Source organism: Ursus maritimus, unplaced genomic scaffold (assembly GCF_017311325.1).
Source record: "Ursus maritimus isolate PB19 unplaced genomic scaffold, ASM1731132v1 scaffold_1, whole genome shotgun sequence".
In the NCBI taxonomy this organism is placed as follows: Eukaryota; Metazoa; Chordata; class Mammalia; order Carnivora; family Ursidae; genus Ursus; species Ursus maritimus.
In genome coordinates this window covers 102,999,319-103,017,767 of record NW_024423343.1, presented here as the reverse complement: position 1 = coordinate 103,017,767, position 18,449 = coordinate 102,999,319, and the positions used below count along the sequence as shown (strand labels likewise).

General features: G+C 36.0%; 1 protein-coding gene across 2 annotated transcripts in view; it reads right to left on the bottom strand.

The window, feature by feature from the left end:
• Positions 1 to 18,449, bottom strand: part of CNTNAP5 (contactin associated protein family member 5) — a 772,957-nt gene that overhangs the window by 382,151 nt on the left and 372,357 nt on the right. The window contains exon 7 of one of the 2 annotated variants that reach the window (XM_040619104.1): positions 9,495 to 9,638. In XM_040619104.1, the coding sequence (XP_040475038.1) occupies positions 9,495 to 9,638 (144 nt within the window). The remainder of the gene's footprint in view (positions 1 to 9,494; positions 9,639 to 18,449) is intronic. The other variant, XM_008686098.2, reaches the window with a different exon arrangement.

The following is an 18,449-nucleotide window of genomic DNA, read 5'->3' as shown; positions in this document are numbered from 1 at the left end:
TTACAGGAGCAACATGGAATGAAAAGGCTTAGAAGTGGGTTTGCATATAGTGAATTTCAGAAACAGTGAAGCATCCAGACCTGGCTAGAAAAGAAGCATTGACAAGAAACTGTGGGAAATAAACTTGTATCTCTTGGAGGAGCTGATCATGAAGGATTCAAAAACCTAGCACAGAAGTTTCCATCACCAAATACAAGAGCCACTGGTCGCAAAAGGCTGAGGGAGACAAAAAAAAAAAAAAAATCCCTGTGCAAGACTCTCGGACACATCCTTAAATGCAGAAGGAAGAGCCTGGCAGCCAGATGCTGGCAACTGGATACACTGAGAGCCACAAAACCAGTGAGGCGCTCCTGCCAAGATCACAGCCATGTGGGTGTAAGGGAGTTAGACTCATCCCAGGCACTGTCTCTGCTGCCGTCTCTCATCCTCTGGCTGCAGGCAAGGATTCTGCCCCAATGCTCATACATTGCAAGAGCTACCCCAGAAGATTTATTTGGCAATTAGCAAATTACATAGGGGCCATTTCTGAAACACCTCATTGATCTTCAATTCCCAGGTAAGCAGTGCTGTTCACGAATCTGCCCAGCCTTGTATTTTTTTTCCCTCACTTTGGTGTGAAAGTCATTCAAGGCCCTAGGAAAAAATAGATGTATAATAAAAATGAATAAAAGCTGATGGTGTAGTGCTTTCCAGAAGAAGAGGAAGAAGACTGTGAATGACACAGTCGCTGACTATATATCATTGACTTTCCCTGGTCCTGGGCATAAAACATCTTTCAGTATAAAGTGTGGATAACAATGTCTGCCCCTGTCTGCCTCTCACAGAGGTTTCAGGGACAAAGGAGTGAACACAACCACAGGTCCATCTGTCACCCCCCTTTACTCTCCTCTAGTATTAGCATCATGATTTGCGGCATCATGATTATCCATAAGACAGCTCTCTGCAACAAGTTGTCTTCAAAGGAAGGGACTATCATTGCTGGTATTATTGGGGGAAAAAAGAACATAAAAAAATTCACTTAGCTCATTAGCTGGAAGTTTTGCAGAAGAAAAGAACCTGAGTTGATTTCAAGTTTCATTTAGATCTGCTCTTTTTTAAATTTTTCTATTGAGGTATAACTAATATACTGTGTTATATTAGTTTCAAGTATATGATCTAATGATTCTACAATTCTAGACATTTCACAGTGCTCATCAATTTAAGTGTACTCTTAATCCCCTTTAGGTATTTCATCCATCCCCCATCCACCTCCCCTCTGGCAACAGTTTGTTCTCTGTATTTAAGAGTCTGTTTTGGGGGCACCTGGGTGGCTCAGTTGGTTAACCGTCTGCCTTTGGCTTGGGTCATGATCCCAGCATCTTGGGATCTAGCCCCACATCGGGCTCTCTGCTCAGCAGGGAGCCTGCTTCTCCCTCTGCCTGCTTCTGCTCTCTCTCTCTCTTTCTCCGTCAAATAAATAAATAAATAAAATCTTTTTTTTTAAAGTCTGTTTTTGTTTCCTTGCCTCTTCTTTGTTTTGCTTCTTAAATTCTACATGAGTGAAATCATATGATATTTGTTTTTCTCTGACTTACTTGACCTACCCTCTATGTCTATCCATATTGTTGCAAATTAACCTCACCCTTTTAAAAGGTGTTTGAATATTCAAATGAAAGGAAAGTAAGAACAGGAGAAGCAGGTGCCTCTGCACACTTGTGTATAGGAAAACTGGAACAGACTGTAAACAATTGAGTCAAAAATCCGTAATTGTTCACCCAATAATCTTCACTCCTGGTTATCTATTCAAACTTTTAGAAAATTACTTTTTCATTATGTTTGCAATTTCCACATTATTTTTGGCAGTAAAAATTCAAGCCAGTCAAAATTTAAGCACAGTAGAATCTTTCTTTTTTTAAAGATTTTTTAAAAAAATTATTAGAGAGAGAGCAGTGGGGAGGAGCAGAGGGAAATGGACAAACAGACTCTGCACTGAGTGTGGAACACAATGAGGGACTCAATCCCAGGACCCTGAGATCATAACCTGAGCCAAAATCAAGAGTCAGACACGTAACCAACTAAGCCACCCATGAGCCCCTAAGCACAGTAGAATTTTAAAGGCACTCTGGTGAATTGAGTTAATGTTTAAATTATATTTATATATAAAAAGATTAAAAATTTCTAATAAAAATTGTAAAGATGGGACACCATGGCTGCATTCAGTTCAGGTCATGATCCCGGGGTCCTGGGGTAGAGCCCTGCATTGGACTCCTTGCTCAGCAGGGAGCTTGCTTCTCACTGTGCACCCCCTCACCCCACTCATGCTCACTCTCTCTCTCAAATAAATAACAGTATCTTTAAAAAATATTTAAAGATATAAAACATATTTTAAGAAAAATATTAACCATAAGAAGCAAGATATAAAATTGTCAATAAAATATGGTCTATGCTATATAAAATATACATCTAAAATATGAAAACAAAATACATATAGATGAGAACAGTGTTTTCCTTTCTGATTGGTTTTGTGCTTTATTTTGTATATCCCAAATATTCATCAAAAATATACAGAAATGATAGGGCGCCTGGGTGGCTCAGTTGTTAAGCGTCTGCCTTCGGCTCAGGGAGTGATCCGGGCGTTATGGGATCAAGCCCTGCATCAGGCTTCTCCATTGGGAGCCTGCCTCTCCCTCTCCCACTCCCCCTGCTTGTGTTCCCTCTCTCACGGTCTGTCTCTCTCTGTCAAATAAATAAATAAAATCTTTAAAAAAATATATACAGAAATGTATAATTTTAAAATTTTAAAGAAATTTTGAATAATACCTTCAAGTAATGATTTTACTAGATGAGCTATGAAATCGACCATCTTAGAAAAACAAGCCATAACATTGATTTAAGGTAGAATGATTTTCAAAGACGATGACCATTCCACTGTTAGTTTATTTATTTTTTTTAACTTTGCATCACATTAGTCCTCGTACACCTTGAAACTAATTTTAATGTGTCCACCAAAAGAAAGGAAGCGACTTCTCTGAAAGCTAATAATTTAGATTTTTTTTTCCAGGTTATGAGGAGCATAAAACAGAGAAGCAGGTGATGTGAATGTCAGACGGTTAAATGACAGTGGAAGACAGTAGGATTGTGGAGAGAGAAAACATGATACGTTAGTTGCTTTTTCAAGTGATTCTTTCCATCAAGGGAAAGTATCATTTATCACAGAGCATACTCACAGAGATGAAACATGATCGTGGGGACAAACTGAAGAGATTATAGGCTTCACTAGACACTAGGGACTTTTCTCTGAGCACTTTTCATGAACTTCTGGGTCACAGGAAGGTAGGACAAAGGTTGCTGTCACTTTGTGCGCGTTCATGTGTGTGTGCATATACAATGTGAGTGTGTGTGTGATCCCATTTGCACACTCATATTTATCTCTGAGTGTATTTTCTTGGCTTCAGAGCTGCAAGAAATAAACAACCACACTGCAGTGAGTGTCGTGGCCACAGATGCAAACAAGAGACAATAAACCTCATAGAAGCCTGCTATTTTACCTATCTGTACCCCTGTTACACTCAAATCCACTGGGCAACATCTTTTTTATGTTCCTTATTTCAATGGAGCCCATCATTTGATAAAATCTGGACTGGAGATGGCCATTCAATTTCCTCAAATGAATTAGGTAAACAAGTTTGCAATACATTTATTTACTCAAAGCCCATTTCATAAACTAAACTTCAGATTCAGGAAGTAGAACCTAAGCTGTCACCAATCTACTTTTTTATTTGTTGGGATCCTAGAATACGAAATTATGTGTTTAGGACTGTAACTGGTCTATCAGCCATTACGTTACTGCAGGTGCTGGCTTGAAAAGACCGAGAGGCTTCCCTGTCGGCTGAGTGGAAACACATTTTGGGATTGCATTAAACAATTTCAGCCATGAGGCTGGGAGTATCATTCTTTGTGCTTAGTATTGGCTATCGCCCATTCAATTCCTTAATTTCAATTATTTGAAGACAAAGGCACAGAAGTGAATTGACATGGTCAATTAGCTCCAAAGCCAAGTCTATATCCATAGTCCTGCTATTAGCCATTTGCTTTTTTCCCTCTTCTACTGAAGACAAAGTAAAGCAACAAGACCATTTCTAATATGTTCTTCCTTTAAATGAAAAAAAAAAAAACAATTTTAAGACCTAGAGTGAAGTAAGTTAGACCTCAGCCACCAATCAAACAATCACGTTATTCTCCCTGCCTCTAGAAAAGGGGATGTAACACTCAGAAAGCAAGCTGAAAGGAAGCAGCATTTCTTGTGAAGTGGAAGGTATGAAATTAATCATTTTCGGGAAACTAGTAGGGCAATATATTTCTTATATTATGTATATAATAATCCACATTACAGGTACTGTATACACACTTCAATGGGCCATTTACTTTCTGATTGTTTATTATATGGTGCTGTATTAGCACAGGATGAAAGATTTGAGGAAGAATAGAGAGGTATTTTTTATGTCTACTTTAAGCTGTTAGTTTTACTGCATTTCAGGATGTGGAGGATCGTCTTGTAGTCAAATCGAGCCATAAAGACTAAATTGAATTATCCCCATGGAACAGCTGTTAAATCTCCAGGGAGTGGGCAGGTCCCATGGAAGGGAATGACAAATTGCAATGGGGATGCTCCCTGAGTGCTGCTTGCTACAGAGGTTTGTGCTGGATGAGGCCAATGCAGGTGCTTCTTTGAGCCTTGAATCACATTTTGTAATTTATGGGTGTTATCATACCCTTGCTACCTGATTTGTTGATTCCTCAACTCTCCTGCTAAACTGTGAACTTTCCAAGACTCAGTAACTGAGTGAGAGTCTGTGAACACTGGCAAAGGACAAAAGCACCATCCCTTTCAAAAACCCTTACTTAGCACAGCAGTGACTTAGTAACTTGGAGCAAAGCTGATTTTGTAGCTGATATTATGTCTTTGGGGGAACACTTAAAGCCTGAGTAGGAGAATAAAAGAGTTTGTACGTGTAATTAACAATGCAATCTCTCCCTTCCCTCACAGAATCCCTTAAGGAAAAAGACTAGGTATATAAAGGTGTGTGTGTGTCTGTGTGTCTGTGTGTGTCTGTGTAGTGATATGAATTCTCACTTAAGCAAGGTGATGGAAGCAATTTGGAATAAAAATAACGTTTCTCCTTTTTTTTTTTCCTTTAAGTCTTGAAGGTTAAAACTAAAGGTTCTCTACCTGCAAAGTAAAACAGTTTTCTTGGGATTTTTTTTTCTAAGTACATTAGTGCTAAATGGATTCCTTGTGCTTCACATTAACAATACCACCAATTAAACTCTGAGGAATGAAGTATGCTAGCAAAGTTTCAGGCAACATGGTAAGTGCTAAAGTAGCATAAAATCAACAAAACATTTATTAAAATTTTGGTTAATCATTCTCTCAGAAAAAAAGAGATGATGAAAGCTTCCAATATTCAGAAATTCATTTTTTCTCCATGTTCTTTTCTTGCTCTGTGTAACCAGCACATTTTTAAATATATATCATCGTTAAAGATATTTCTAATGCATAATATGCATGGATATTTCCTTTTTGAATACATCCATGAAGATTTTACTTATTTACATGTAAGGCTCAGGCTTACATACTTTTGAACCTGTTTATAAACAATGGAAGTGAACAATGTCATGAGCTCCTTGTGTTTCAACATACTCTGCTAACTCCTTACACAATGGCAGGTAGTGTCCTGCCTTTCAGATGTGTTGATGTTCATGTCATTACTCTAAACTAAACTTTCAGTAGCATGGGATCTTACTGCCAATGACACTGGTATATTATGAAATACTTGTTAGTAATGTTGGGGATGGGATGGGCGTGGGTATATTTTACATGGCTCAAGTCTCCTGAACAAGACTCAAGAAAAATATCACCAGCAATCTAGTGCTTAGGTCAATTGGGAGATGGACAACCTAAGTACACACGGATAAGATAATTGTCAAGACCCCTGAGCATGAGCCAAGGTTGGGTAAGTAATGTCACTGGCTCTCCTAGAACCAGAGTCAGAGGATAAACCCCTTCTTGGCACCATCTTTACTCTTCAAAACTATAGGAGTCAGAAATTTGGCACTAATCTTTTAAAATAATTGCAACCTTTAACACACATATGGTTCCTCTCAAGCTAGTTTATCTCATACCCTGAAATCCAATGGCCCTTTAGAAAATGCTTTACCTATATAAAATTCAAATGCCCAAATGAAATAAAATATTCATTATAAGGTATACTTATCAAGAGGGAAAATAAATATCAAGGTCATTTGGTCCCATAGGTTTTCCAGAGAGTCTGCTGGCCAGATTACAAAGAGAATCAGATTTTGCCTGTCAAATGATACGGTGGCCTACTCTGGTCATGGCTTTTAGAAGAGTGTCTGTTTAAAGGACTTCTACTTCTGGGAAGATAGAGTAGTGTAATTTTCTCTATTATTCCCACTAAGTACAACCAAAAACTGCTAGAGATTATGTATTAAAAAAAAAAAAAACCTAAGAAGACTCTGAATGGTGGAGAAAAGAAAGCATGCTTAAGGATCTTGAGAACCAGTGAACAACAGTGAAGAATTCCCCAGATTTTCTTTTGTCTCATACATTTTAGACTTGTTGCTGAAGAAGTCAGCAACTTGGAAAGACCAACTGGTGCAGATAAAAAGTAAATCCCAATTAGAAGCCTGCTCTCTATAATCAAAGGCCCAGGAAAGGGACAGCATAGTAAGACGGAATATCTTTAAACAGCAACTGCTCTATGTCAACCAAATAGCATACAAAAAACTCGACCCTGTTTCCATTTGTCCATGCTATAACAAGGTGTCAAATCCCCTGACCAAGACTGGGTCAGAGAAGACTGAGTAGGGAGCAGGGACTTTAAGCCGCTCTCCCTGTAATATCAGTTCAAACCGCATGTCTGGTAGAGCTTGGACTGTGTACCCCTGCTGAGCAGTTATGAGCGACCCCATCCACTTCCTACAGGGATGGTATTGGACATGTTTTAGTGCCAAGTCATGACTTTCATCACAGTCTAATGATAACAAGGACATCCCCCCACACATACACACTGTGATGGCAATGGAGGTCATGTGGAGAATAGTAATGAGGTTTTCATATACATCCCAGCCAACTGGAGGTATCACTGAAGAGCTTATGGGGAGCTGCAGCTCTCACTCCTCTCCACCTTATCCTCAGGTGTCAATGGGGTCTGAGTGGGAAACCTGGACAGTACCCCCACCTAGGAAAAATGAGGTAAAATCCCCTCTACCCTATCGGAATAGTGTCAGAGGAAGACAGCTAATAGAGAATAGCTAATAGACAGCTAATACAATTGATCATAGCATAATTCCTAAAATGTTCAGGTTAAAATAAAAATCCTCTTGTCATACCAAGAAACAGAAAAACCTCAAACTGAATGAAAAAAGATAATCAATAGATGCCAACCCTGAGACTACAAAAAAATAATGTTAGAATTATGTGACAAATAGTTTTAAGCAGCCATTATAATAAAAATCCTTCAAGGAACAATCACATATTTGAGACAAATAAGAAAATAGAAAGACCCAGTAAAAAATAGAAAGTCTTAGCAAGGAAACAAAAAAGGTAAAGAAGAACCAAATGAAAGTTTTACAACTGAAAAATACAATAACAGCCATAAAAATAATGAACAGATATGCACAATAACAAAATGAAGAGAATAAGGAAAGAATTAGTGAACTTGAAGGTCTAACAATAGAGAGTACTCAATTTGAACAAAATACAAAAGAAACCAAGTAGAAAATATGAACAGAGGATCAGGGACTTGTGGGATTATAATGAAAGATATAGCATTCATAGTCATGGAATTCAGAAAAGATAAGAGAAAGAGATAAGGACTAAATGTTACTCAAATAAGTGAGAGAATGCTTCTTAAGCTTGGTGAAAGACAATAGCCCACATATTCAAGAAACTGAATGAAATCCAACAGGATAAACCTAAAAAAAAATCACACAATACATAATGGTCAAACTTCTGAAAACAAAAGACAAAGGAAAGATCTTGAAAGCACTGAGAGAGAAATGACAGCTTATCTATGAGGCAAAATATTTTAGTAATAGTGGATTTGTCACCAGAAACCACTGAAGCCAGAAGAAAGTGGCCTAATATTTTTCAAGGACTGAAAGAAAACAATCAAACCAGAGTCTTCTATACAGAGAGCATATCCTTCAGGAATGGAATAGCTACCAAGACATTATAGATCGAAGGACAACTAAGAATTTGTCACCAGCACACACCTTGAAAAATGGCAAAGGAAGTTGTTTAAAACAGAAATAAGAGGATAAAAGAAGGAATCTGGAAAATTCAGGAGGGAATAAAGAATAACAGTAAGCAAAAATAGTAAATAAAATGGATTTTCCTTCCCTTGAGTTTTCTAAATTATGTTTGAAAGTTGAAGCAAAATGACACTGATAATGATTCTAAATATAGAGACAGGAAAGGATAAGAGAATTATGTAATCAACAGGGGTAGATAAAGGAAAATGTTTTAAAAAAGAAGAAGACAGAGGTTGACAAAGTGGATTTAAAATGACTGTACTATTTACTATCTACAAGGAACTCACTACAAATGTGTGATATAGGCCAGTTAAATGTATAAGAATGAAAAAAATGATATATCATATAAACATTAATTTAAAAAACAGGAGTGTTTATATTAATAGCAGATAAAGTAGATTTCAGAGCAAAGATAATTATCATAGAGAAAACGTTATATAATGATAAAAAGGTCAATCCACCATAAAGACAGCAAACCTGTGTATGTACTAAACAATAGAGATATAAAATATATGAAGTGAAATGGATAGAAGTGGAAGGAGAAAAGAACAAATCCAAAAATATAGTTGGAAATAGCAACACCATTTTGGGTACCTATTATGCACAAGGTGCTTTGCTAGGTATTGGGTATGCAGTGGTGAAAAAGAAAAAGACAGCTCTGGCCCTCAGTCCATTGGGAAAGATAAATGTTAATTAATTAGAAAAGTATGTAACTTGCCGGCATGATAAATGCTACAAAGGAAATCTCAAAAACACAAAAAGTTTAACCTCTCTTGTTCAAAATTCCATATTTTAATATAAATAATGAGACAAATACACAATTCCCAAGCTATAGAATGTAATAGAATCTGTGACTTTACTGTTGCATTTCCCAGAGATAATAAAGAGATTGATGTTAACACAGGGTAAGCTGCAAACACTCCCCACAGGTAGCCTACCACTGATAGCCAGGAGAATGGAATTCTCTAGGTGCCTCTAAAGTATTGTTACTCCTGATAACGTAATTCACGCTGACTCAGTTCCTGCCTTTTCTCTTGCTCTCCAGTTTCACCTGGGAGACTGATAGGACCTCAAAGAGTATAATATAAACACATTATAAAGAGGTTAGGAGATGGGATGGGACAAAGACTTACTCCAACGTATTAGAAACCACCACGCTGAGAAAGATGTTAACTCACCACAGTGTAGATCTGATGCTTTCGTCTTTTAGCCAGGTCAATTATGTTTACTCCATTGTAGTAAAGGTTTTCAATACATCCATGGAAGTTTTTCTTTAAAAAGGTCCCAGGTTTGCCTGGTACTGGAATTCCTCCAAAACTAAGCTTTATGAAAAGAAAAAAAAAAAATCAACCCTTAGTTATAAGCCCTGAAGGAGTAGGGAAGAAAAGTAACCGAGTGAATTTTAGTAGTTTCAATTGTATGTGCGAGCCAAGTGGCTCAAATAATTATAGATGCCACTTGATTGCACATTTAAAAGGATACTGATTAGCCCGCATAAAAATAACTATAATTGCTTGCTTTTTAAGGGCTTATTTTACAAAAGTATTTCACTTCCTTTCTGAACCGTTTTAATACTAAATAAAACAATAATTTATAGAAGGAGGGAAAAATAAAAAAAAAATCAACAACTTTATATTTATCTCTTGTGCAAACATCTGAGAGAGTATGGCCAAATGAAAGCCAAGGGACAAACATAATATACCTCTGTTCACCTACAGAGAGACCTAGTTTAAAAGTCTGCATTGTACCAAAAAAAGCCTATGCACATGATTATTGCCAAATTATTTTCTTTAAAGATGAAAGATGAGAAATAATCCAAATATCCCATATAATTTCTTTAAAGGAAATAATCAAGAATTAATATGATGGAAACTTACTTAGTTGTTAATAATGGTGCTTATTAAACATGTGTGATAAAATGGCAAATGAGCATAATGTTGATTGAGAAATCAAGTTATGATGTCAACAACAAAAAATTGTTCATACAGTACAGACTTGGAAGAAATGCACTGAACTGTTAGTCACGGTTGTCTTTGGGAAGAACATGAGATACTCATTTTTGTATTTTTTTAACTACCGTTCTTTCCAGTAAAATACTACAAATTGCTTTTATAATGTTAATACTATTTAAAGAACAAACTTGGCTGGTTGTGAGTATTCTTCCCATTATACAAGAGAAACAGGATAGTTTCTATAATCATGTTTATTACAATGGGATCCAGTGTGTAAGCCAGATTTTCATCACTGCTTTGAAATGTTACCTTCAGCAAGAATTTAAACCGTACTGATGCTTGGGTGTGTTTCAGGAAGATGTGTTCTCCCAACCAGAATACCTTTGTTTTATATGAATAGCTACTCATATACCCAGCGCTACTTCTAGATGTCTATTTTTTCCTCAAAAGTTCCACACTATTTTAGAAAAATTGCAATATGTGAAGGATTGTTAATCCTGCTGTGTGCTTTTACTTATTATTGCTTTATTCTGTTAGGAGAATTATTCAATATTTTTGCCTATTTTATCTTAAAGTTGAATTTCAGAATTATTTTATCTCAAATAGCTTATGGGAATTTTAATTGAGAATTTGTTATTTCCATTGATACTTTTACTTGGAGAAGAATGGATATTTTTGAAGTATTTCATCTTCCTATATAGGATCACACTGTCTTAGCCTATTTTCAAATGTTTTTGGTGAGACCCATCACCTAAGGTTATCATTTTTTACCCTAGTTCATATATTCATCATTAAATTAGTTCCTGTGAATTTCATGCTTTTAAAATTTGCTATTGTATGGAATTAAAAAAAAAAAGAAAGAAACAAATGAACTCATAGATAGAACAGATTGGTGGCTCCCAGACACAGGGGGTGGGGGGGAGGAAAGGGGTAGAGAGGAACTCAAAAGGTACAAACTTCCAGTTATGAAATAAATAAGTTATAGGATGTAATGTACAGCGTGGTGACTACAGTTAATAATACTGTATTATATGTTTGAAGGTTGCTAGGAGAATAGCTCTTAAAAGTCCTCATCACACAAAAAATAAATTTGTAACTATGTATATGATGGATGTTAACAAGACTTGTTGTGGTGATCATTTCATGATATATACACATATTGAGTAACTATGCCGTACACCTGAAACTAATATATGTGAAATACATCTCAAAAAATTCCATTATCAATGAATTGTTTTCATTAATTAAACATTGTGTCATACTGAGTCGGACACTCAACAGACTGGTGTTTGGACACTCAACATGCAGGTGCCCCTGTCCAAAACTTTTTAAACGATATTAAATAATCACAGTACAGAACTTTTCAAAAAAAAAGTATATTTTATACATTTCCAGAGTACATATAATACTGATTCTGACTCCACATCACATTAAAGAGATATCCTTCTACTCCTATTTAACACATAAATCATTTCTTTTCTTATTTATTTATTTGTTTGTTTGTTTATTTGAACTGGAAATGAATGCTGTTTTCCCTATTAAATAAAAATACAGGGTATTTTGTTTAAACTCCTAATGGGTTGAATTTTATTAACAGATCATAAATTAATAGATTCTCTTTGATTGAAACACATGTGTGGGGCACCTGGGTGGCTCAGTCGTTAAGTGTCTGCCTTCAGCTCAGGTCATGATCCCAAGGTCCTGGGATCGAGTTCCACATAGGGCTCCCTGCTCAGCAGGAAGCCTGCTTCTCCCTTTCCCACTCCCCCTGCTTGTGTTCCCTCTCTCGCTGTCTCTCTCTGTCAAATAAATAAATAAATAAAAATCTTTAAAAAGAAAGAAACACATGTGTGCTCCATTTGCCCTGAAATACATGTGCTCATATTTTAAATAGTAAATGAATCTGAGCTCTAATTTTCGTGTTTTGTCAAGTATTTAGATCAAGTCTAGATTTATCTCTGAGAACAACTATAGGACTTTTATCTTTGATTATATTTAAGGATGGCTCATAAAGCTTGGGGAATACTCTGGGAAACTTAAAAAAAATCAACAAATTTATTTGGTTCAGAAATATTTTGTAAAATTCTTTCTTCAATAACTTATATAAAATCTTCCTCATTGATCTGTTGAAATATTCAAATATTTTCAATTTGATTCAGTTACATTAAAAAAAGATCTATTTGTTTTCTAAATTGTTGCCACAAATCAGTAAAAACTACATTGAATATTTGTTATTTTTACTTATTTTTTTGTAAATAAAATTTGTTGGAGAGGTTTAGGTTCACAGCAAAATTGAGAGGAGGGTACAGAGGATTCCCACATGCCCTCTGTCCTCACACATGGGGAAACTCTTTCACTATCAACATCATTCACCAGAATGGTACATTTGTTTCAACTGGTGAACCTACATTGACACATTATAATCACCCAAAAGCCATAGTTTACCTTACAGTTTACCCTTGGTGTTGTGTATTCTTTGTGTTCGGACAAATGTATAGTGCCATGTATACCATTATGGTATCCTACAAAATAGTTTCACTGCACTAAAAAAACCCTCTGAGCTCTGCCAATTCATACATCTCCTATGCCTCCCAACTGTAAGCCCTGGCAACCATTGATTTTTTTTCCTGTCTCCATAGATTTTCCCTTTCCAAAATGTCATAGTGTTGGAATCATATAGTATGTAGCCTTTCCAGATTGGCCTATTTCATTTAGTAATATGGATTTAAAGTTTTTCCATGCCTTTTCATGGCTTGATGGCTCATTTCTCTTTAATGTTGAATATATTCCATCTAGATATACCATAGTTTATCTATCCATTCTCCTCATAAAGGACATGATTGTTGCTTCCAAGTTTTGGCAACCATGAATAAAGCTGCTGCAAACATCCATGTGCAGGTTTTTGTGTGGACATAAGTTCTTAATCATTTTTATAGTTTTAAATATATAATGATACTTTTTTAAATGTTGGCCACCTTCTCCAATTTGTAAAAATGTTTTTAACGCTCTACTTCACTCACCTGTGATTTAGGAAAGTAAGAGTCACAGGGAAATACTTGAAAAAGAGATAAAGACAAAAAAAATCTTTTAAATAGCAAAAAAATTAATGTTTGAAAGATTTGTGGTAGGTTGCTTTTTGCTTTTTTTTTTTTTTTTTTTTAGTATAGAGAATGCTATCTACTGCAAAATGGTAATTTTCTGTCACACTAAGGACAACAAAAGCTGTTTCTAGCCCGGGTGGGGGACATTTGGAGAAATTTGGTGAAGACAAAAGTATAGTTAGACAGTAGTGTAGGTCCTGTTCTTGGATTCTCTGCAAAACTGAAACCTGCTGAGGCTTGGGAGGACATTCATATTGATCACAAGACAGATCTTGGAAAACATAGTTACTTCTCCCTCATTCCCCAGTGATGGCTACAGTTTATTAGAGATGTCTCAAGTTCAGCAGGGTCCCAGAGCAAAACTTCAACAGAAAGGAGACAGACTGTCAATGGCTGAGGGAAATGACAATACAGAAAGGTCTGAGTATTCTTCACAATAACCTAGTCACTTTAGTATAGTGGGAGGCAGACTGTTGAGGATCCCCTAGCCTATGAGAGCGGGATGCATGATATGGATGGACCGAGGATGGTGGCTGGATCTGGAGGTCTGAGAGAGTCCAAGGGACCAGACCTCAAAGCCTGAGCCCATGGCAAGTACCATGGACAGCAGCCACAGAAGCCAGCATTTTGTACCCAAGTCTCTCCTAGTGCAGGATAATACATAAGCCCTCCAGCCAGTGATCTGCCCAGGGAAAGGTAAAGAAGAGGGAAAGAGGAAACATCGATACAACCCAATATTTACACAGTGCGCTAAGTTTTAAACGGGCATTAGCTAGTTATCGTTCATTACCAAGGTTAGATTTTTCTGCCATCAGGGAAAGCAGGGGCTGATGAGCATATCAAATTCAGTTGGGGAAAAGAAACAAAATTATGTTTCTGCACATTTGAGTGTAAGTGTAAATTTTTTATGTATTTTATATTTTCAAATTTTTCAAGTAGCTGAGAATTTGGGGTTATAATCATACTCTTGAATTATAGATTGTTATCAGATAAGTTAAAATGGAAAAATTTGCTTCATATACTGATTTCTTTCCTACACATATAGTATTGATTTTTTCTAAATACTTCATAAACACTTGTAGGCTGTACTTGCTACATATTTATTAATTTTACAGTAATAATTATATTCCTCAGCTCATTAACGTTCATATTTTATCTGATTTATCAAAATTGTGAGAATAAAAATTAAAATCTTATTCTAAACTATGTTTCTGTCCACCAAGCCATTCACACTAAACTCACTCTTCTGTGTGACCTGGGATGGCCAAGTTATTTTAGCCATTATTTGCAAAAATTGAATATTGATCATTCTCAAGCTATTCTGTTTAGTTCACCTGGCATCTGGTTGACTGTCTCCCAAGTTTGCAACACTGGCTTTTCTCCTTTAATGCTGTCCATTAGTTCATTCATCTAGAAGCATAACTGGAAAACCAATGATCACTTCCTTGAGCTTGGCTCCTGGGTCTCCCCATCCTGGAATTGCCACACAGGCAGCTCATGTAAGGGTAGTGTTAACCAATATCAAACTAATCAGAAGGGACAGGTTTGTTTTGTATTTGGGGGTTATTTTTTGTATTTGATTGATATTTTACTCGAGATACACATTTGCCTAGTATGGATGTTTGTAATTAGAAAACACACTGATTATTATTTTATGATGACTTTTATCTTCTGATTTTAATTTTTATTTACAGTGGTATTATTTTTTCCAGTTCTGCTTTTTCTATAAGTTTAGTTGGTACAACTTTGTCCCCAATTTCAAATTTTTATAAAAAAATTGATTTTTTGATTATTTCTGCAAAAGTGTGTTTCTTGTAAACCATGTGTGTCTGGTGTTTGTTTATTAGAGCAATGAAACTACTTACCACTTGAGGAAATTTAGGTAATTTTTAAGTTTATTGTGCAATGTTTACTGTGTTTTGATGCTGACTTGGAAGACAGTCACTGTGATTATCTAACTTCTCAAACTATGACTTTGGATTACTTTCTATGAAGCACAGATTGTTGTCTTTTATACTTCAGCCCCAACTTGTTCTGCATCTTATTTACTTAAACTAATATTATTATTATTCATCAGTCTGCCTACTTTTTTCCACTTTGAAGTTCCTTTTTAAGACATTACATTATGTGCCAATTTGTTACAAAATTGCATAAATTTATAAATTATGTCAGCATTCATCTTCTCCCTTTCCACAGCCAAATGTCCAAAGACAATGTTTCAGGAGCTTCTCTTACTGGTTCAAACCCAATCTGCTTTGCACTTTCCGTGGGGCCTTGGGAAAAATACCTAACTTCTATGGGATTCACAATCCTCCTATACGAAATGAGGATAATAATACTACTTATGTCACATAAACAAATGAGCTGGACCAGGTAATGTGAGAATTAAAAACTTTCCTACACCTGAAGAATTGAAATGGATCCTGGCACACAGTGCTTGCTGTTAGTAAGGTTTTTCGCACTGACACAACTTCTCAGTTAAGAAGTTCTTTCAAAATGGTATTTTGTGGCATTATATTCAATAATTTCTGAATAAAAAACATATGGATAGTAATTCTTCTAATATTTTTAGTCTGAAGTTTGTGATATTATATATTGATATTTTATTCAATGGCAATTCAATTGAGTGTCTTTTTTTTGTTTTGAATTAATAAACAGATAGACAAACTTTCCCCCAAGATTCTGTAGAAGCCTCCTTCTGATTTTCAGATTTTCAGAACACTGGAACTTAATATGTTGTGTGCTCCTTTAAAAAGGCCCTTTGGTCGGTTCTAGCTTCCCATTTATATTGAGTGGGAAACGAAAAAGAAAGGGAGGCCATGCTAGAACTTTATGGTTACTGTCTATATTCAATTTTCTTTTCAAATTTAGGAAGACTAGTAATTTTACAGTTGAGTGTAAAATTATATATCACTTGGTCTGCAGGTAGGGGGGAATATCTTCTCAGGTTCATGTTCTGCATTTTTTTATTCAGTCATTATTCTAAAAAGTTTGTTTGTTTGATTTCCTGAATTTCTATCTTATTTTTTCAGTTACTTCAATTGTCTGTGTTGTACAAACTATTCTTTTTATTGCCTCACATATCATTATTGTGTTTACAATTGCCCATGTATTTCCTTCAAACTTTAATGAGTCTTGTTGAATTAATCTTTGCTTTCAAGACAAACCTGGCTGTACTCCATGAACCTCTTCATTCACTAATTTCATTGTCTAGGATTATGATGATATGATCCTGCCCACCCATTCAGACTCCAGCATGTTTCACTGTGGGGCAGATATTGACGATATTGAACAGAGATTATATTTCAGGGTGCATCATCTGTATGATGTCACCCAAGGGCCTTCAGGATATGGATCACAGAGCTGGAAACCCAGTTTCTGTTAGCTCATGGGCTCATATAACACTGCAGAGTTGTTACAGTGTAAGGGAGCCAGATGCCCTAAGCCAGTTCTTTCCAAATAGCCTTTAAAAAACTCACTTCTTTTTTTTTAAGTCTTTGTTCAATTGACACCATCTCAGTGATGTCTACCCTGATCAACATATCCAAAATTGCAAACTGTTTCCCTTCAGCTTTTTTAAAAATTATTTTATTTTACTTTACTTTATTTTGTTTTATTTTATTTTTATTTCATATATATGTAGAGAGAGAGCACATGCACATGCCAGGGTAGGGGCACAGAGGGAAAGGGAGAGACAGAACCTCAAGCAGGCTCCACGCTCAGCATGGAGCCCAACACAGAGCTCAATCTCACAACCCTGAGATCATGACCTGAGCCAAAACAAGTCAGATGCTTAACCAACTGAGGCACCCAGGTGCCTTTCCCTTCATCTTTGAACTTCCAATTCATGACCCATATATATTTTTGTTCTTTTTTCCATTGCATGTGTAATTTACTTACTTGTTATAGTTGCGTCTTATGGTTTGTCTCTCCTACTAAAATCTAAGCACCACGAGGGTAGGCATCTTTGTTCTTTTCTTTGACATATTCAAATTTTCCAAGTGCTTAAAATGATACCCGGTACAAATATATATAAATATAAATATTTATGCTGAATAAATATTTGTTGAATGTTTTGAAATATCTCTCTAAAAATGTTTCTCAAGGACACAGACAGATAATATCTCATTCACTTTTTAATATTTAATGCAAGAGGTATGATTCAAACATAAAAAATCTAACAAATATTTGTTGAATTGCTTAAAAAAAGAACACTAGCAATTTACTTCTAAAGTTGCTTTTGCCTTATTGTCCTTTTGTTTTGGTCAATTCAGCTGCTTTCTTTGCTTACTTTTCTTGTTTGTTTGGTTTTGGCAAGTTGTATAGTGTGCCTTTCATTGATCTTAGTAGTCAACAAAACCAAGTATTAGATTGTAAAGTTTCACTCACAGTCTCGGTGTCTTAGGCAACATAGTTCATCTGATAACCTGAAGGGTTTACTGGTGTCAGAGGTGGGCTCCACTCCAACTAGATGACTCCCAGAAGAAAACCTGCTTTGATGTTAAATGCATGAGGTCCCAGAATCTGCCACTTTCTCTTCCTTTGATCTCATTCCTCTTCTTTGTCCGGCATTTGCTTCTATCTTTTTCAATCTTTGATGCTACTTCCATGGCAATGAGTTCATTCCTCCTTGTTGGCTTTTTCCCTGGCCCTGTTTAAATTTGGGAGTCTTCCTGTTTGGAAGATTCCTTTTTCTGTCAGACTTGGATTTCTGATACTTTTGAAGTCTCTCGCTTGTGAATATTTGTCTCACTTTTGCTCTGATAGTCCACTTTGTAATACAGGGTGTATGAAAATAGATTCAAACAGCTGCCTTCTTTTTTGCACTGGATTTGTGTTTGTTGAGCCATATGTAGAGTTCATGACCTTTATGGAAGAGGAGCCCATCACTGACCTTTGGAAACTTCTCAAAGTTTGATGAGTTTCTGGCATTTCAAATGAAACCAGAAATCCCAATTTTCCTATGAAATCTCTTGGTTTTTAAATATTAGCCCAAATTCAAATAGTTAAAAATGAAAAATACCAAATAAGCCAAGTGAGAAAATAGCAGTGCAAATCTTCCCGAGAGTTACCATTTTAT